At 57.1% G+C, this 20,939-nt stretch overlaps 1 protein-coding gene across 1 annotated transcript; it reads left to right on the forward strand.

Annotated features, from left to right (window-relative positions):
• The first annotated feature begins 350 nt into the window (after window positions 1-350).
• OVCA2 (OVCA2 serine hydrolase domain containing) lies at window positions 351-1,754 on the forward strand. The gene has a single exon (XM_073315114.1). It carries the CDS (start codon window positions 484-486, stop codon window positions 1,207-1,209), a length of 726 nt encoding a protein of 241 aa, XP_073171215.1. The 5' UTR covers window positions 351-483; the 3' UTR covers window positions 1,210-1,754.
• Window positions 1,755-20,939: the final 19,185 nt, after the last annotated feature.

Genomic DNA, 20,939 nt, shown 5'->3' on the forward strand with positions numbered 1-20,939 from the left:
TGCCAGGCCCCCTCGCTCCGCACCCGCGGCCCCCAGCCTGCCCCTGCCCCACGGCTCTTCTGCCCCGCCTGGTGCCCGGAGCTAGGCCCTGCCCCAGGGCTGACAGCCCGGGGGGGTCATGGCTTGTGCTGCTCCGGGGGAGCCCGCCGCGCCGCCAACAGGGTCCTGGGGCCGCGGGGCGGGGCGGGGCCGGGCCCCCAGCCAGGGGGGGCGGGGCGGGGGCCCTGAGAACAATGCGGGCTCGGCCTCGACCTGGCGCGGGGGGCGGGGGGCGGGGCGGGGCTGGGGGCTCCTGTCCCAGGCCTGACAGCCCAGCGGGACCCCCCCGGCTCCGCTCTTCAGCACCCGCTGGCCAATGAAAACCCGCATTCGGCTCCATGGCAACGCTAGTTCCGCCCCGAGCTAGGGGCAGAGGCGTTTCCGGCAGGCGGGGCTGCCGTATTTTCCTGTTTGAAAGCCGGATATCCGGTTTCGGTGACCGCCATGTCTGGGGGGAAGCCGCCGCCGCTGCGGCTGCTGGGTCTCCATGGCTACGGCCAGAACCAGCGCAGCTTCCACGCGCGGACCGGGGCGCTGCGCAAAGCGCTGCGGGGCCGCGCGGAGCTGGTGACCCTGAGCGCGCCCCACCCGGCGGGGCCGGGGCCCGAGCCCGAGCCCGGGGTCGCGGCGGGGCCCGGGGACCGGCTCGCCGGCTGCGGGGTTCCCGGGCCGGGCGGCCCCGGCGCCCGCTGCTCTCCGTCCCCGCAGGACGCCGATCCCCGCTGCTGGTGGTTCCCCAGGCCTCGGGAGGGGGCGCTCGGGGCCCGCGAGGAAGCCGCCCCTTGCCAGGGGCTGGAGGAGTCCCTGGAAGCCGTGGCCGGGGCCGTCGCGGCCCACGGGCCCTTCGACGGGCTGCTGGGCTTCAGCCAGGGCGCGGCTCTGGTGGCCCGTGTGTGCGCCCTGAAGCAGCGCGGGGACGCGCGGTTCCCGTTCCAGTTCGCCGTTCTGGTCGCCGGCTTCGAGAGCAGCGGCGACCGGGAGCCCATCGCCGTGCCCTCGCTCCACGTCCTGGGCGACGCGGACCGGGTCATCCCCCCAGCGCGGAGCAGAGAGCTGGCTGCCCGCTTCGTTGATCCCGCAGTCCTTACCCACCCGGGGGGACACTTCGTTCCTGCCTCTGCGCCCCAGAAGAGAGCCTATCTTGAGTTCCTGGCGAAGTTTTTGAAATAGAAGAGGCGGGACCTGCCCTTGGGCGTGGAGGGAGGAGAGCAAAGGAGCTCTGTTTACTTAGATGACCCAAGAGAAAGTTGAGGTGATGCGATCAGTCCACCAGTACCTACTGGGGGAGAAGATTTCTGATTAGCAGAGGGCTCTTTAATCTAGCAGGTAAATTATAATAAGATCCAGTGATTAGAAGCTGAAGCCAGACAAATGAACGTTAGAAATAAGGCACATTTTTAACACAGTAACAACCATTGGACCATTTTACCTCGGGTTGTGGCGGATTCTCTGGCACATGGAATCTAAATCAATACTAGATGGCTTTATAAACAAAACTCTTGAAGCCAGAGGTTTGATGCGGGAATCACTGGTTGAAATTCAATGTTTTGTGTTATGCTGGAGGACAAACTAAATGGTCAGACTATTTCTGGTGTTAAAAATCTACAACTCTTATCATGGGTCTTATAGCATAGAAGATGTGAGGACAGGTGGAGTTCGGTCACAGGAGATGCATGTTTGGTGATATAATCCATAATAAATGGAACTCCAGTTGAGCTGTCATCCATGTGTCTGCATAGGCTCCAAAGGTCTCTATGTTCTCCTGCCACTTGGATGGGCTAAGGACGGGGCATTTGCTGCCTCACTTCAGATACAGAATTTCTTTGGAGAAATAACGCAGGAGAATATTAAATCCTCCCTGCCTTCGCTCTTTACATCTTTCCCATCTTCTGCAATCTCATTTTGTAGAGCATCAAAGCACTAGCATGAGGAGCCTTGTAATGGAAAGGCCACACAAGTCTGTGATGTAGTTTTTTCTTGTGGTCTCTATGGAGACTTCTCTGGCTGCTCTGAGACACAGAATGAGAGGTTGGTGCAGAGCAATGGGGTCTTGCACAGCCTTTATGCCCAATAGTGGTCCCCACAAAGAAAACCAGCTACTTGGCCAAACTTGGTGCAAAGCTGCTACTTTCTAGCTCTAGAAAAGATCCCATCTGCCCCTCTGCTGGTGCCAAGGCATTTGGTACATTCCCCCTCTTAGCTAAGAAGTTCTTGTGCACATCCGGCCCTGAGGAGCTAGATTTAATTTCACTCCTTGCAGTTTGTCCCATACCAAGTGCATTTTCTCAAAGGAAGAACTTTGGAGTGTGAGAGTCCTGCTTGCCAAACCTAGGCCAGATCTTTGGCTTAGACATTTTCCTGGAACATACAGTTCCAGGGGGGAAAAGAGGGGGGAGGGTTGGGGGTCCTGCTGGGCTTCTCACACTGGTTGTACTAGCCACTCTTGAAGTGGAGTCTGCTGTATCTGAGGCCAAGGATACTTCCCTGAAAAGAGTCTGAGTCAAGAGCTTCTGTTAAAAGGTTTTTCTCTGAAAACACCTGTTCCAGAACAACACAACCTGTCTCTCTCAACAGAAGAGATAACTTCACAGTTATACCTCACAGTGATGATGATGCCCCAGTTCCCAGATGAGATTCATACCTTCTGCTAGGTCAGGGGTGGGCAAACTTTTTGGCCTGAGGGCCACATCTGGGTGGGGAAATTGCATGCAGGGGCAGGGGGTTGGGGTGTGGTAGGGAGTGTGGGGAGTGGGAGGGAGTGTGGTGTGCAGGAAGAGGCTCAGGGCAAGGGGTTGGGGCAGAGGAGGAGTGTGGGGTGTATGAGGGGGCTCAGGGCAGGGGGTTGGGGTGCAGGAGGTGTGTGGGGTGCAGCAGGAGGCTCAGGACAAGGAGTTGGGGTGTGGGGTACAGGAGAGGTTCAGGTTCCAGCCTGGTGCTACTTGCCTGGAGCGGCAGCAACACTCACCAGTGCTAGGGCAGGCTCCCTGTCTGCCTGCCCTGGCCCTGTGCTGCTCCCGGAAGCAGCTGGCACTAAGGCCCCTGGGGGCAGGGGGCTCCACGCACTGCTCTTGCCATGCCTCCAGGTACCTCCCCTGAAGCTCCCATGGGCCACGCTTCCCTGTTCCTGGCCAACGGGAGCTGCGGGGGTCGGTGCCTGGAGGCGAGTGTAACGCATGGAGCCCTCTGCCCCCCGCACTAGGGGCAACAAGGATGTGGTGCCAGCCGCTTCTGGGAGCGGCGGCACAGAGGTGGCAGTGTTGCAGGCTGGATCCAAAGCCCTGAGGGGCCAGATCCGGCCTGCGGGCCATAGTTTGCCCACCCCTGTGCTAGAGACTAACAGGACAGTATTGTGGTATCAGAGGTGGTATCTTGGCAGCTGCAGGGCAAGTAAAGAAATCCCAGTTGTTGCTGTAAGGGGGAGATGATAATGTTGTCCAGGAATGATCCTTGAAGACCACACAGTACTGCTGATGTATTTGTAGATCTAGGTGAGGGTAGAAAGAGTCCTGCAACTATCAGGGTGGTAGGCAGATCTATGCTAAAGTGCCTTGGGTTGCTGTGACAGGAGCATTTTGCCCTCTCATGGTAGCTGTGCTAATTGTAGGATTTAAAACTATCCACCCTGACTGGTGGCCACAGTTCAGTCACTGTAGTAAATGGATAAATCACACCCCTGTGACTATAAGGAACAGACTGTGAGATGGCCACTTCCAAAATTGCTTGAGCTAAAAGTCATTCTCCATGATCTCCATAGTACCAAGATACATCCTATGGGTGAGCCAAGCAAGGGAGGTGAGAGAACCAGCATTTGCAGGTATGATTCTGTCTGATAGAGGATGGTGACAATACAGTGGCAGGTCTGGCTTCAGCCAGCAGAGGGCCATGGTTTTCCCAGCTCAAGATCAGATCTGAATCTATACCAGCAGTGGGTTCTGCGCACACATAACTCTGCTGTGAATGTGTTGCAAGCGTTGAGCCATTGCGTAGGAGGGTGTCACCCAGGTGCCAGCAGAGAGGATTCAGTGAAAGGGAGACCTGCCCTTCTCCACCGCAGGCAGACAAGCTGCCACAACTTCCCCATGTTCCTTCCGAGTCAGGTTCAGCTTTCTAAAGGCTTTTGAGATGGGACGTAGGGAGTGCTGCACGCACAGTAGAAGTAGCTCTGCTCTAAGGGGGGGCTCAAACTCTTGGGTAGCCCGTATTTCAGAGTGAGACGAGAACAGTTAGATGCTCTTTGTTTTGGTGTTCCTCGTTCCGCTGAGCTGTTCTTAATATGAAAGGGGTGCAGCTGGACAAGCACTTTGCAGAAACCAAGTTTGAGTCAATTATTTCAAAGATGTAATTTTTCACACTCTGGCTACGAGTGTCTGCAGCAATTTTCATGGATTAATCAATAAGGGAGGAACTCCTTCCCCCAAGCTGCAGTGTAGCAACTGCCTCCTGTCCCTACTGGGTTCTCCAGACAAACACAACAGAGCTTGACATGCCTCTTTATCTTTAGCCCTGTGCTAAATAGTACAGGCTAGTGCATATCAACTCTCACCTGCAGCCCCTTATCCTACAGCTCTTGTCAGGGTGGAGCAAGGGGGACCAGGAAGAAAGCACCATACCAACTTTCACTTGTACCCTGAACAGAACTGAACCAAAGCTGTGTGTGGTAAGGATCTGTACATGCCTCTTAGGTCTCTGGTACCTGCTTCTCTTCAAAAATAGAAATCGGGCTGGTTTGTAAAGGTATTCGGGCATATGAAGATGCAATTAAGCACCGAGTAGGATTTTTTAAAGCACTACAACTCCCATGGAGTTAAGTACTACGCAGGTTTTTCAAAAGTGCCTATCTGCAGGTGCCTGAACACCTTTACAGACCTGGCCCTTTATGTGAGGATAACACAACGCTTTACAAAAGGTCAGTGCCACTAACGGCAGACTAGAAGTGGGAAGTGACTTGCCCAGGGACACACAGTGAGTCATTGCAGAATTGAAAATGGAACCCTAGAGTCCTGGCTCCCTGCTCCCTTTAACTAACTAGACAATACAACTTCAAAACTCTCTGTCTGATGTAAAGTAGGTATTACCTTGCTGTGTGTTCATCTGTGGGCAGCAATACAAAACTGATATTAAAGATCCATCTCCATGCATGCGGGCCGCTCTGCGGCTCAGACTCAAACCCTGAGTTTGAGTATCACTCTGGAAAGGCCTGGGTATGAGGGGAGCACAGAACAGCTTTGGGGAGTGCGACTGGAAAAGAAATAGAGGAAGATCTATCCCAAAAATCACTCCCACTGTTGGCGCTAGTTGCCTGTTGGTAGAAAGTCCAGGGATTGAATGGGCCATAGCTACTGAGCTCCCCTGGCTTCTAGAGAGGGGCTGTCCGTGGCAGCACTGGGACATGGCAGTGAGGCAGAGGTGTGGGAGAAGCGTGCCCAGTCACAGCCTGTGACTGCAGGACTGTACTGCTGTCACGAGCACAGCATTCCCTGAGGAGGCCTGTTGGCATTATTCTCTGAGGAGGAAGAGGGTGGGCCAGCAAGTTGTGCAATGGACTCGCTGAGCTGAGTTGCAGTAAGGAATGACTCAACTACTAATGCTAACGGATTCCAGACAATGATATTTCACACGCTGTCCTTTACTGTTTGACTTTCAGAGCGGTTTGGATGGCTCTGGTCTCTTGGCTGCTTGTATTTACTTCTTAATGGCCCTGGTGTAATGATACCAGTGACTAGTGTAAGGTTCTCTGTTGTGCGGCCCTGTTCCCTGCAATAGCTTGTAGCAGCTAGGTCTCTGAAGGTGGGAGCTTCTTCACAGCCGTGCCCATGTTTATCATGGGACCAGCAGGCAATAGGTGAAAGCTCTGCTTCTCTCTTCTCCTTCAGTATGGTGGCTCTGCGTAGGAGAAGGGCTTGAGCATGCCTCTTACCGTTAACAGAGCTGTCATTTCAAGCCCCACTTTTGCTGTTGGGAGCAGTCTCTCTCTGCCCCCTCAGCTGAACTGAGCCTATTTAAAGGTCTGCAGACTTCTCCTCCCACTAGTCAAAAGTATTGAAGGGGAAATAGGTAGGGCAGTTAGAACTTTGGCTTGAAGAGAAGAGACTAATGTCCGAACCAGTGAAACCTCCCCCATCCCCTTCCAAACCCCACGTGTCCTTCCACATTCCTCATCGGCTCCACCTATCTAACTCTATTCCCCCTTCTCAGCGGTGGCACAACTTCCAGCCAATCCCACCCCTTCTCCATTTCAACATGAACTGTCCCCAGTCTAGATCCATTCCTGATCCTGCTAATTCTGTATCTGCCAAAGCCATTCAGCCCAGACCCCCTGCAATGGGGTGCATACTGAACAGAGCCAGGGGTTTCCAGGCACTGCTGATACGAAACCCAGAACCACAAGCCGAGCTTCTTACTCAGCTCTCTTTGCCTTTCCTTATAAACGAGAGCGCTTCTAGTAAGTGTCTGACAACGTGATGAGACTGACGCATGAGACTGGGGTGATGGTACAAATGGAAATCATCAACATGTTTCACAGACAGTTACGCAACTCAAACCCCTGAGTCCAAGCTTGTCTGTATGCCTGGAATGTATTTGGAACCATTTCCTCAGCCCGGAAGGGGGCAGACAGGAGAAAATGCATGCAGAGTGGGGAGAAAAGTGTTGAGCAGAGGGGGCAGAGAGGAAACTTAAAGGGGGATGTGGACAGGAAGGAAGGAGTGTATGTTGCAGAGGGGAGTCATGTTGAATCACTGCAGGCAGGCAGGTGTGGAGAGACGAGGTCATTCCCTGCCCCTGTTGTCTGCATTTGGCAAGGAGCAAAGACACATGGTCTCAAATAAAATATCTCCTCCTCCCACATTTAACCCACAGAATCTTCCAGTTGTGTCTGAGTCACTCTTGCTTCAGCTCCCTTTCTCCTTGTTTTCGATGGAAGTTTTCCATGGAAACTCATGCTGGGCTGGGCCACGAGCTGGGATAAACACATGGCTAAATCACAAAGGCCACTCAGCCAAGAGCTGTCAGATGGTAACAAAAGCATGTGCTACATAAAGACACCGACTCTGAAAAAGCCAGATTCTCGCTGCAGCTCTAGTAAAACCAAAGGGAGGGTGGGCCACCAGGCTGTACTCTAGGGGAAATACGGCCCTAGAACCGTATCTCCTCTGACCAAGAGACCCCTGTGCTCCTGTCTCAAGCAGCCCTCTTCCAGGAGCACAGCAGAGAAGCAGTCATTTCTTGGTCCCTTTGTGCAGAGACAAGTTGGGGAAAAAGACACTTTCCCAACACAGGAGAGAACAAGGAAGGCAGGACGCTCCAGGCCTGACCACCTTCTGCTGCTAAATAGGGGTCTGTGCACCTGTCTCTTAATTGCACCCAGGTAAAAACAAAACAAAACCCGAGGCTTTTATTATGTATTTCTATGTTAGCATTATGTTGAGACTGCAGAAGTGCCTTGGGAAGGGGGGGCTCAATCAGTCAAATTTGTACTTTCTCTGATGTCCATGGTGATTCAAGTAATAGCTGATGTGCATACGGACAAGGTAATACACTTTTTATTGAGTCATTTTTCTTTTAGATGGGCTGCTTTTTAGGGCAGGAATAGGTGGGAGAATCCCAGTGCAGAAACAAGCGAGTCCTGTCACAGACCATAAGTAGCTACAAGCAAATGATAATTCAGCCTCAGCTGTGGCAGAGACAAGGCACAAATCCCTCCCCTCCTCTGGCCTGCCTCTACCCTTTGGTATTGAATTCCCAGCCACTCGGAAACAGAGAAAGTTGGGTTCCAGTTTAATAGAATCCATGATATTTTTAAGAACTCTTTGGGAAGCAAAATTAGCTCCACTGTGTAAGTTATGGCTTAAAGCCCTGATGGAAAAATAAAGTTGGAGCTCCTTCTCTTCTGGGATGACTGTGTGGGGGACGGATGGCCAGATCAAATGTGCATGAGTGGCATTCTGAGTTGCTCTCCTCACTTTTGCAGTTCTTCCAGTGCCTTTGTGCATGGTGCTGTATGTTGTCTGGGTAACCCCTACCTTCCTCTCCATGAAGGGCCTTTATTTAGGGAAGTGATTTGAAGATCCTAAGGATTTTCCTTCCTCTGAAAAATACTTCTAGAGCCTGATTCAACCCACTCTAGCAGATGAAATCCCTCCCGCTGGTTTGACTGGGTCTTGGATTGGCCCATAAGAGAGCAGGAATGATTCAGGCTTTAGACCACTGGTTTTCAACCTTTTTTTCATTTGTGGATTCCTAAAAAATTCTGAATGGAGATGCGGACCCCTTTGGAAATCTTAGGCATAGTCTGCGGTCCCCCAGGGGTCCATGGACCACAGGTTGAAAACCAGTGCTTTAGACAAGAGCTTGCTTGTGTCGTCATGAGGTTTGTGCTGGAGGGAAAGCTAATGTTCCCAGGGAGGAGAGGGTACAAAACCCCTAAAGCCTTCATCCTCTTCATGATCCCCTTGGGCAGGGGTGGCCAGCCTGAGCCTGAGAAGGAGCCAGAATTTACCAATGTACATTGCCAAAGAGCCACAGTAAAAGCCCCCCATCAGCACCCCCTCTCCTCTTTCCCAAAGCCTCCCACCCACCAGCAGCCCCGTCGATCAGCACCTCCCCTTCCTTCCCGATCAGCCGTTTCATGGAATGCAGGAGGCTGGGGCGGGGGGAGTGAGGGCACTGCAGGCTCAGAGGAGGAGGCGGGAAGGGGTGGAGTGGGGGCAGGGCCTGGGGCAGAGCCAGGGGTTGAGCAGTGAGCACCCCCCGGCACATTGGAAAGTTAGCACCTGTAGCTCCAGCCCCGGAGTCGGTGCCTGTACAAGGAGCCGCATGTGGCTCCGGAGCCACAGGTTGGCCACCCCTGCCCTTGGGTATCTACCTCAGTCCACGGCCTGGCGTTAGCTGACCTAGCCAAGTGCAAATTCACTGTTACTGAAAGGTGGTTTGGGGAGCTGGTGCAGTGGGTTTAGACAGAATCAAGGCCTCCACATTTTTACTGCAAATAACTTAGTAGCAGATGCAACTAGATTTCAGTTGCTCGATTTGACACTTGGAGGTTGAGTTTAAGAGCAGGACTGTTAGGGGAGGGAGAAAATCCCAACTTGCTCTCTGGAGCAGCCTTGCGGCCTTTCATGTCTGTAATGGTTTGACAACAACTTGGCCACCTCTCATCAAGTTTAATGTCAGGGTTGAGCAATACCCAAAAGACATGACCCACTACAGAGAGCGTCACACAGGCTAGTATCAGAGACCCAGTTCATGGTTTGCCTCCATGGGAGAGAGACACGGGCGTAGCTGTCTGATAGATGAGCCATGAGAGTTGGACAGAGCTGATAGCTGGATGGGTGTGGACAGCATTGCTAAACTGTGGGTGTAATGACAGGTTTCAGAGTAGCAGCCGTGTTAGTCTGTATTCACAAAAAGAAAAGGAGGACTTGTGGCACCTTAGAGACTAACCAATTTATCTGAGCATAAGCTTTCGTGAGCTACAGCTCACTTCATCGGATGCATCCTGTGGAAAGTATAGAAGATCTTTTTATACACACAAAGCATGAAAAAATGGATGCATCCGATGAAGTGAGCTGTAGCTCACGAAAGCTTATGCTCAAATAAATTGGTTAGTCTCTAAGGTGCCACAAGTACTCCTTCTCTTTTTGTGGGTGTAATATAGTTCCTCTTTACAGCTCCTCTGTGACAGAAGCTAGAAGAGCACTTGCCATCTTCAAATCCACCAGGCCCCACCCAGAAGAAGGATTATTCTTCTCCAAGTAGTTGTCCTTATGGGTGCTCCTCTTTGGGTGCACGTGGGTGTCTGTGTGCCTTTGGAGATTCTCAGCAGCAGTGTCCAAGTCTATGCCTTACACAGCCTCATGTGTCAGTCTGAGGATATAGGGAAGGGTAGATGTGCCATCACTCCAGTTCCTTTTCAGCTGCCTGGGGCCTGAGACAGAGCCTCACAGTGTCCCTTAGATAGCTTGCTAACTCACTTTTCTGACTTACACTATCTAAAGGGGTCTTGGATTGTATTCTGTTATGCCATGTCCTGATCACATCCTGCTCCAGGGGTTACAGCTCACACTACCAGGGCATGGGCCACATAAGGCTGTACTTAGGAACCATTTTGGACATCTGTAAGGCTGCAGCTGAACATCTATTCACACCTTTCCAAGTGCTGTGCTATCATCCATCTTCCCAGAGCAGATGCTGTCCTCCAATCAGGATTAGATCCTACTCCTCAGGACCCACCGCCGTAGTGTGGGCTTGGCTCAGGAGTCACATGAAGTGGTGCACCTGTAGGGACAACTACCTAAAAACAAAGGAGATGTTCTGTATACGGGAACTAGGGTTCTTCGGAATGTGTTGTCCCCATAGGTGCACCAGGACCGGCTCTCCCTCCCTTCTGCTTCACAGTCCGGGGGTCTTGCTGAGATGGAACGACAGGGGGGTAGGGCCATCTTTCCCTACAGGCCCTCAGACCAGAGCAAGGGCAGCTGGGGCCCAAGGGGCACGACAAGCCAACGAGCGCCAAGCCACGACAGGTGGGCATGTGGGCACCTCAAGTGGAGCCCTGATAGGGAAAGAACTTCTCAGAGAACGTGTTAGTGTAGAAGTAAGTAACCTCGCCTCCCCGTTTTATTATGGGGAAACTGAGGCCGAGAAGGCCAGACCCAAGTCCCCTAGTCAGTGGCCGAGGAGGCCGGAGCACTGAGGCTTGCAGCCTTCAGCCCAGGAGCCAAAGCAGGGGGCCGGCCAGGGGCCAGGGCCGGGAGAGGCAACGCCCACGGCGCGGCCCTCGTGCCCCCGGGCATCGCCAGCCCCTACCGGGGGCAGGGCCGCCCTGGCGGGTGCGCTTCGCTGGGGCCCGGCCGGGCGAGCGGGCGCCCAGGGCTCGTGCGGAGGCGCGGGCGGGGGGCGGGGCCGGGCGATGCACGCGCAGAGCGAGCCCCAAATGCGGAGCCCCGCCGCCCATGGCGATTAGCATATGCAAATGAGCCCTAACAGCAGCCTCTCCGGGCGAAGGGGGCTCGGGGGCGCGCCAGGCGGGCTGTAACCCGGGGACGGGACTAGCCCCTCCCGGAGGTCACCCCCCCTCCGCCTCCCCCCGGGGCTCTGCCAGCAGCGCCCGGGCCCCGCGGCCCCCCCCCATTCCCAGGGGCTCTGCCAGCAGCGCCCCCCTCCGCATCCCCCCCCCCGCCGGCTTGCAGCGCCCGGGCCCCGCGGCCCCCCCCATTCCCAGGGTCTCTGCCAGCAGCGCCCCCCCCCGCATCCCCCCCCCGCCGGCTTGCAGCGCCCGGGCCCCGCGGCCCCCCCCCCATTCCCAGGGGCTCTGCCAGCAGCGCCCCCCCGCACCCCCCCCCGCCGGCTTGCAGCGCCCGGGCCCCGCGGTCCCCCCCACTCCCAGGGGCTCTGCCAGCAGCGCCCCCCCGCACCCCCCCCCGCCGGCTTGCAGCGCCCGGGCCCCGCGGTCCCCCCCCCCATTCCCAGGGGCTCTGCCAGCAGCGCCCCCCCGCATCCCCCCCCCGCCGGCTTTCAGCGCCCGGGGCCGGGGGACCGCCGGGGGGGGGGGCTGGGCGCTCCTGCCCCCTCCCCCCCCCCGCCTCGGGTTGTGCAACCTGTTGACTGCGCGTCCCGCCCCCCGCCCCCCCCCCGCGACTCGTCCGGCCCAGCCGGCGGGACAAGGCGAGGCGCCCGCAGTGCCCGTCGGGCCGGGCCGCGGGCGGCTCCGAGTCCAGCGCGGCCGGCGGCGGCGGCAGGCAAGCGGGAGCTGGGGTGGGGGCGCGGGCAACAGGTGGGCGGGGGGCTGAGGTTAGGGTCTGGGGTGCGGGCGATGGGGGGGGTGCTGCACTTCCGCCCCCCAGCTTCCGGGGGGGCCTGGCCCCGACGGCCCCCCCAGCGCCTCAGCCCCCCCCCGGAACCTAAGTCTCAACTGCCCCCCCAAGAGAGCGGCTGGGGCTGGACTAGCGCCCCCCCCTTCCCGCAGAGCTTCCCCGCCCCCCCCCCCGTTCTCCAGCGGGAGGGGCCATCCGGACGAGGAAGGCAGCAGAGACATGTCGCCCCCCCCCACACCCTTTGGTTTCGTGCTGCCGTGTCCCCTTGACAGGAGCAGGCTGCCGGTGCCCCCTCCCTCCAGGCCCCCCCACGGCGGGGTGCAGGGCAGGCTGGGGGGAGCAGTGGGTGCAAGGTGGGAGGGGGGCTCTGGTGAGGCTGGTGCCTGAGAGGAAGGGGCCCAAGGGGCAGGTGCTGCTTGCCAGCCCCAGGGCGGGGGGGGGGCTGCAGCACCCACATGCAGCCCTGGGGGGGGGATCCTGAAAACGCTGCAGCAGCAGCTCCTGTCATGAGCGAATCCGCCCCCGCACAGTGGCTCCAGCGAGAGGAGCTGGCCCCACCCTGCATGTTGATCCTGAACAGCCGGACTGGGGTAGGGCTGATCCTGGCCCCCCTCCAAATCCCAAATTTAACCCCTCGCCCCCCCCCATTCCCCCTGCAGCAGCAGCATCTTACCCCCCTTGGGCACTTTACACCCCCAGGCTTTGCTGTCCCATGGGCCTTGTGCAGGGCTCGTCTCCCTCCCCCCATGACAGGCCCTTGTGCAGAGCCGCGTCAGGACTGTTGTACCCAGACGGTGGTGGAACCCCACACACCAGCCCGCTGGGGCAGCCGAGCCCTGGCCCAGGCAGCCAGCCTGCTCTGGGGGCAGGTGGGAAAGTCCCAGACCCCGAGACCTGGCTCCCGGCTGCTCTGGCCTCTGCTCAGCAGCAGTGACGGAGCCAAGCAGGCACTTCCTGTGCTGGGGACGGCCTGTTCCCTGTAAGAAGGGCGGGCTGAGGCTGCCAAAGCCAGCGGCACGTTCCAGCAGGGTTGGGAATTGCTTCCAGATGCAGCAGGAAGAAAGCTGAGCCCTGCCATGGGAGACCCTCCGGGCCTGCTCCGTGGACCTGAGCCCCTAGGGGCTGCCACCTACCCCGTGTCGGCTCATGGGGAACAGGGTGGAGTGTGTCAGGCTATCCTGCGGTTCATCATGTCCTTTGCCCTGACAGACCTCAGCAGCAGCCCCTTCCCCAGCACCCCCATTCCATACCCACCCCCAGCTCAGGTGGAAAGTCGGCCACCCCGCTGGCGCTGCTCCTGGCATCCCATGAGGCCTCCCACCAATACTGGAAACCAGAGGCAACGGAAAGCAGCTAGCGGCCTGCCCTGAGCTCTCTCCAACTCCTGTTCGGGGCTCCAGGCCACATCCTGCCCGTGAAACGTCATTACAAAGTGTGAGCATGGAGGAGAGGGGTTACAGGGAGAGGTGCAGGGCTGGGGGCTCGGAAGGAGCCCGCTCAGCTGTGGTCGGTGCAGCCTTTATGCTGGAGCCAGTCTACCTCGCAGTGTCTTCAGCCCACTGACCCCGCTGCCAAGGAGGCAAGGCAGGGCTCCGTGTAGCCAAGAGCGTCTACGTTGGAAAAGCTGCCCCTGTACTCCAGCAGCAGCTCTGGGCGGGTGGCAGGGGAGCTCTGTCCCAGGGTCCTGTAGAAGGAGCAGGGTTTCATGAAATTCAGGCCCATGCCCCCCAAGTGCTGCCCCCTGCTTGACCACACCCCCTTGGCTCTAGCATAGCCCCCCTTCCCCTCCCCCATCACCCTGCCTGGTGGTCACTCACCAGCAGGGAGCTTCTGGCCCTTGCCTGCAGCCCCACTGAGCAGCACTCTGCCTCGGCAGGTCTCCCCTGCCCCTCCCCCAGGCAGAATGGCCTACCAGAGCCCATGGGTAAGAACATACAAACAGCCTTGTAAGGTCCATGTAGCCCAGTGTCCTGGCTGCTGCCTGCGGCCCGTGCCCCAGAGGGAATGAACAGAACAGGGAATCATCCAGTGATCCATCCCCTGTCGCCCATTCCCAGCACCTGGCAAGCACAGGCCGGGGCCACCCTCCCTGCCTTCAGCACATGGGTCTGGTTCCACCGTGCTTGGTGTTACTGTGGCCCAGCCTTGGATAGCATCCACAGTGGCCCTGGGGACCGAGGGCATAATTCTGCTAGGAGCATGGGTGAGATTGATGGGGAGAGGGCACTCCCCCAGCATTAATCATTTCTTCTCCTAGCCTGGTCTAAGGCAGCAGGGAGCACATCAGCCAGAGCCTGCGATGAGCCCTTGGGTTTCCCCAAACAGTAAGAGTTTATGTGCGGTGAGAGCTAGAATCCGCATGTGAACTCCTACTGCTCTGGGAGGCTGGAAGTACCACAGCACAGCAGCACCTCCCTTCCGGCCCAGCACCCGCAGAGCTGGGGAAGGCCAGGTAAGAATCCAGCAGTGCAGCCCTGGCCCCCTGAGAAACTAGCAAGGTGTGTCTCTTCCACACCCAGCCATGACACTGTGCACAGCCAAGGGGCTAGGACTCCCCTCCCTGCAGAACACAGCACAAGGCAGATGCTGGGGAGACAGAAGAGGAAAGATGAGAGAGCCAGGGGAGTACCCTGCAAACAGCATTAGGGGGGAGCTAAAGGGGAAGTGGGGCTGAGCACAGGGTGGTTAAGATGGTAGATCACCCCTACTCCTCCCCCCGCTGCATGGCATGGCAACTCTGTAAATAGCAATGTGCTCCAGGCCCTCTGCCAAAACCGGACACAGGCAGGGATGGACAAGGCACAGCTGAGAACAACCTCTTCTCCTCCCTCTGCTGGCCCTGCCCCAGCAAGTGGGAGTGGGAGACAGCCGCAGGGCCCATGCCCAGGTGAGGAACAGGAGCCCTCAGCACTGAGGAAGAGCTGGAGGCTCCAGGAGAGGTGTGGAATAGAAGCAGGCGCTGGCTGGGACTTGGCACACTGTGATGGGAGAATGCAGGCCTGGGCCAGGCCAGCAGAGACACTGGACCGACTGTACAACAGAGGGGCGGCTCTACCGATTTTGCCAGCCCAAGCAGTTACTGCCAAATTGCCACCACCGCGCCCAGAAGCGTGGCAGAGCTGCTGCCCAAAAGCCACCATGGGACCCGGCTAGCCGCCCCATTCTGAATGCCACCCCAAGCACCTGCCTGCGAAGCTGGTGCCTGGAGCAGGACTCTGCTCTGTTCCCTCCCCTCCCCCAGGGCCTGAGGCAGCTGACAGCTCAGACTCCAGCCCTGGAGCCAGGAAGTCCAGGACCCAGCAACCAGAACGGGGCAAGGTCAGCTGCCTGAGATCCTGAGGAATTGAGCACTGCTGGGGAGGGGAAATCCCTGACCCTCACAGCGTTCAGCTCACGCTCTGAGGCAGCAGTATCACCCTCCCTGCAGGTAGGTCACAAACCCTCCCCCCACCGGCTCTCTGATGCCGTACAGCTAGGCCCTGTCCTTTCAGTGGCTCCCTAGTTACTAGCCCTGGGTCCTATGCTGTGGCGGCCTGCTCTGCTGTTGTGCGACTTGGGGAAGCAGAAGGGACGAGGCTGCTCTCGTGAAGTTATAGGGCTGCCCGTGAGCAGGCTAGAAGGCCTAGCTTTGTATGCCTGTACCCGGGCTCAGGGCACCACCTCCATGCCTGCCTCACAGCTGCCTGAGCATCTTGGTGCTGCACCCTACACGTCTTTGGCTGCCCAGTTTCTGCAGCTGAGCCAGCTGCCCAATGCTGGGCCCTCCCAGCCCCACCTGCCCAAGCCATTCGGCCACACGATGCCTGGAAGGTCAGAGCCCACACGGTGAGGGGAGCAAGTTCTCCTTAGTGGGAGCCCCACTGCCATCCTGCTGCCCAGCCTGCACCATGGCCCCTCCTTACCCTAGCTCCCCTCACAGCTGTGTCCTGAACTAGCCCTTCTGCATCTTCCCCCAGTACACCCCACACTCCCCCCTGCAGATCCAGTTCAATCCATGGGAAAGAACTGCTCCCTTCTCTGCATTTCCTTCCCTGCCCAGCTGTGTGCTGTAGCTGCTGTCCCCCATAGCCGGCACTGCCTCTCCCAGCCTGGTCTCTGCAGGCCCCTTTTGGACAGGGCAGGCTCTGGCCAGCACAGACAGCTGCCTGCTCCTGGTAGTGCAGGCAGGATCCCCCAGCACCTGCAGAGGGGCAAGGGCTCCAGCCCTGTGATGAGTGTGCGTCTGGCCCAAGCGACCATGGCTGTAGACTGTTACCAACACACAACCACAGTAACAATCTAAAGCCACGGTTGCCCTGGAGACATGGGGGTGTGGGTAGAAGAAGTTGGTACCATGGTGACAGGGATAAGGCAGGCTCAGTCAGTGCAGGAGGAGAAAAGGACTCCCAGCACCTGCATCACAGCCCAGCAGGATCAACTCTCCCCCCACCTCCCTTTTCACACCAGGGCAGGTAGCACCCAGCTCATCTTCATTTTACCCTTCACACTCAGGCCAGCTCAGCTGCTCCCCGGCCTGTTAAATCCCAGTGCTGGGTGCACATGTTCGCTGTAACCTGCAGCTCTCAGAGATAGGGGGAAGGAGTGGAAATAACATCTCTCCCCTGCCCCGGAAGAGCTGGCAGTAAAGCTCCCCCCAGGCAGAGGCTGGGGCGTAGGACAGAACCTCTCAGTGGCTGCTCCGTGGTGGAGACTCGCTTCTGACGGCCCCCAGTAGGGAGTCCCATGGCCTGGGAGGTGGAGACATGGCACTGGCTGGAGGAAGAGCACAGGCCATCATAGCTCCCCCTAGTTCTACACCTGCCCATGTCTGCTTCTTGCGATCTACTGGCTCTGGCAGGGGTCAGACAGCCCCACCTAGCAGCTAAACTTGCAAGCTCCTGGGGCACAAAGGCCACATGGCTGCACCACAGCCAGAGACAGTGCCACTTGTCTAGGTCGCACAGGGCCGCTGGCCTCCGCTCACCTTGCATCTGTATTTTTTGCTGCACAACAGGTGTCTTCCCGCAGCTCGGTGCAAGTGTTCTCACACAGGGGCACCGGCAAACCTGCACGGTGGTGGAGCCCAGGGCTGGAACAGCAGGAGTTGAGGGAGACCCTGCTTCACAAGGCCTGCCCTGGTTCCAGGCTCACCACCCCATCTGCTCTTCTCACTCCCTGCTGCTAAATTCCCCTCCTGTGACAGGGCAGGTTCGTGGCCATGCTCCTGCCTGGAATAACCAGCCTAAGGCTGGATTCAGATTCAGCCTCTGCATGCGCTTTCTAGGTCCATGCCCTAGGAGGTTGGGGCTGCAGAAAGGTACGAACCCTGCATGTCTGCACCAGGGCTGGGCACCCGTTGCCAGACAGGAAGAGGCCCAAGGGCCCAGAAGAGAAAGTCCACAGTTCAGAGTGTCTCTCAAAAGTGCAGGACGACAGGGCTGGGCTGCTCCTTTCCACACCTGAGGGCAAGGGGAAGAGGAGAGATCAGCATCAACCCAAGGCATGTTGTACACGTAATGGGAAGGAGGAACCCCACCCATCCCACACCTGCTCCCCAAACCAGGCTGCTCAGGGGCAGGGAAGGGAATGCCACACTGGGCAGCACCACTTACATGTAAGATGATCTTCTAGAGTGCTGGCCCCTCCCTCATATCCCAGAGCATGCAGGGAAACACATCCAGCCCTTGGCAGAAGGGAGCCATGCTGGGCGACAGGAGGGGCAACCCCAGTTCACAGATACACCCAGAAGCCTCAGCAGCTGCAGCTTTCTTCAGATAGCTCTCACAGCAGTCAGCCAGGGTGCAGAGCAAGCATCTCCTCCAGGCTGCAGGGGAGTTCCTAGGCCATGACTCTCCCTCGTAAGCCAGCAGATGGGCTCCCTCTTTCCCACCCATACTTCTGGCTGATGACTGGCCCTGCATTGGGCAGGAGGTGGTGACTCAGGCTGGAGTAGCTAATGGGAAGAAATGCAGGTGGGCTTTGTAGACTCCCTCTTGCTACCTGCCCCCTCCATGCTCAGCACCCCCAGGCCCTCAGGAACCCTGGGGATGAGCACACTATATCCACCAACACAGAACAGACCCTGGGCTCTGTCCAGCAGCCTTGCTCTGCGTGCCCTGGGCACCCAATGTGCTGAGCTGGGTTTGCAGTCCCTTTGGTGTGCATACAGCCACAGCATGCTGGTGGCCATTGTGGGAAGCCCACCAAGGGGCACAGAGAAGGAGCTGCTAAAGGCTGAGAAATGTGCACAGCAATACAAGCTCCTTGGAATCCAGGGGCGGGGGGGCAGATTTCTCCCCCCCCCCCCCGCAATGAACCTACCTGCTTAGCCTGGGCTTCATGGAGGTTTCTCCCTCAGCAGAGATGCAGCTGGGGAGTTTCTGCCAAGATCGGATGTGTCTGGATTTTGATCTTGGGAAGTTTTGCTGATATACAAGAAGTACTTGCTGTGCTGAGCTCTCTGCAGGGGCAGCTGTCCCACTGACATGCCTCAGTGGTGCTGCCATTAACATGCTTCACTACATTAGCTTCAGCTACAAGAGTAGCTTTGTACACTCAAGAAAAACAAACGAACGAACTCTGGCAGCCAGACACTGTCCCTGGTGACTGGGAGCACAAGTCACTGGACAGGGAGCCTGCCCATAATCCCCATTATCAAATGTCAGTATCCCAGCATCCGGGACATGGCCCCTACTCAGGCAGGCAGCACCTGGAGCATGTGCAAGTTTACCCTGCATGCACCCTTGGCCTGCCCCATCCCCATCCCACCAGCCTCCCCTCATTCAAATCCCGCCTAAAGACTCTTGCCTGCTGCATGGCTGACAGTGTGTTTAACACTAGTTACCCTGTTACACATGTACACGGTGACCCAGGCAGGCATGTTGCACCTGTGTCTGGCCATCTTCAGCATTTCACCAAAGGGGGTTCATCTGTGGTCTTCAAAAGCAAAGAACCAGCCGATCATGATGGCTGCTGCAAGAGGTCTGTACACATTTTAATGTGGACTAGTGTGTGCCATGGGGGGCTTGTGTGCCAAGCGGGGCCACCCCCATTGGCCCAAGGTGGGGTTGATACAAACCAGCACAGTGTGTTCCAGAACTGCAGGAGGTGATGTGTCACCTGAGGTGGGGCAGGTCTCGGCTAAAGCACCAGAGTAAGACCCACCCCCATCTCTCAGCCCAGCCCAGCCCTGTGTTTACAGTCTAGAACAAGGGCAGGCCTGAAGAGAAGACTGACTAGGGACCCTCGGGCTGAGCTGAGTCAGTGAAATGCCCAGATTATGAAGAGACAAGTGGAGAGGAAAGGCCCCAAGCTGTTCTCCATTAGGGAGGCCTCTGCCCAATGCCAGGGTTTTACTGAAAGAGGTCCCAGCTCTCAGGGCTGGAGATGTGCTGAGAGGACTAACCACAGGGTGAGAAATGCCTTGTTGGACTGGGCCAGAACTTGGTCCCAAGTAATGGCTCTAGACCGCTCTTTACGTTGGTCTGTAATCTTGGGTTTCCAGCCCTTTCACCTGCACCTACTTGGGCTCAGCTCAAGCTCAGTTAAATAAACTTCTGTTTGGCTTTACTATTGACAGGACAAAGCGACTTGCACTAAAGAGCATGGTGAACAGAGGCAAGGCAGGTGCCCTGCCCAAGGTCTTCTGGGCCTCGTGTTTCACCAGGGGTGTGTGCTGATTTCTAGCTGGGGGGTGGTTGGGTAAGTGAGGCTTGCTGAGCACAGAGCAGAGCACTTGTGCTGCCAGGTTTGGGAGGCTTCCCCGGTGGGCACGGACAATGCTCTCGCATTGTAAGCGGGTGGTAGCAATTCATGGTGGACGCCTCAGGTAACCCAGAAGTGTGTCCGTGGGGTAATCAGCAGGATCTGCATCCAGTTTATTAGCTAAGCAAAGATCATGCTCAAGACACTTACAAGCTAAATTAAAATACACACACCATCAGGCTCTAGATTAATAAGGTTGGAAACAAAAGGAAAGGTCCCATCTTGTCGTCCCCCCCCCCAGCTTTAATTTGAGAGAGAGGAATTGAACCAAAAGTCATGCAAGATGAGCAAGCAAGCAACATTCCAAACCTGCCAAGCTGGAGTCTGGGCAGCTGTGTCCAGAGCACAGGAAAGCGTCAAGGAAATGAGGTTTAGGATTCTGGAACAAGACAAGTTATGGAGGGTGGCCATCTCCCTTGGGTAGGCAAGAGGATGGCGAGAGCACAGGATTCAGGGCGACACTCCAGCGAAGGGGAGCCAGCCCTCATTCAAGTAGCCATATGATTAGAGAGCTGGCCAGAGTGGAGTTTGCGACACTGGAAAGGGAACGCGAACTCCAGAGGTGGATGGAGGAGCAAGCTCGAGAGAGGAAGCAGCAGCTCCAGAGGGACCGGCAGTGGAGGAAGCACCCACTAGAGTCTTCTGGAGCTGGAAGGCCCAAAGTGCAAAGACAGGGGGCATGTGCTCAGAACGCTGGAATTACTAAATGAAAGCCTTCCTCCCCTGCGTGACCGCCCCCAGTGAGCCCCCAGCAGCGACCAGCTAAACCTCAGCTTCAGGCATTGGGACTGCATGGCTTGCAGAATTCCTGACTAGCTTTCAGAGGCCATGCAGAGGACACAGTGGAAGGGAGCATCTGGTAAAGCCTTACCTGTGTTTAACTCTATGGCCTTGGGGCAGGCTGAGCTGTGGGGTCCATTCAAGGAAATGGTGTTGAAAAGTTTTCAAGTCACCCCCGAGGTATCTTGCCTTGAATCAGAAACCTCAGAGAGCCAAGCTAAGCCTTGGAACAGGTTTATGGGGGGGTGGGGGGGTGGAAGACAATGGATACGGGGTAAAGGGCAGAGGGTTGTGAGAAGCCAGTAGGGCTACGTGCCAGAGAGCTGGCCTTTGAGGCCTGTAGTGATGAAGTAAGGGCTGCGGAGTGAGATAAAATCCCAGGGCCTGTAAAAGATGCAGCTGAAGTAAATGTGCAAGTGGGGCTGGTCCAGCTCAGAGCAGAGCCTGGGCAGCAGGTTTGGGAGAATTCCCTGGTGGCCCCATACAAAGCTCTCACGCTGCAGGCAGGTGGTAGCGATTCACCTTGAGTAACCCTGGAAGGGAAAGGACAGAGACACCATGCCA

This window comes from Lepidochelys kempii, chromosome 17, assembly GCF_965140265.1.
Source record: "Lepidochelys kempii isolate rLepKem1 chromosome 17, rLepKem1.hap2, whole genome shotgun sequence".
NCBI lineage: Eukaryota > Metazoa > Chordata > Testudines > Cheloniidae > Lepidochelys > Lepidochelys kempii.

Bases quoted from the DNA above. Each gene is read 5' to 3' on its own strand.
- OVCA2 (XM_073315114.1), top strand. From the start codon at position 484: ATGTCTGGGGGGAAGCCGCCGCCGCTGCGGCTGCTGGGTCTCCATGGC.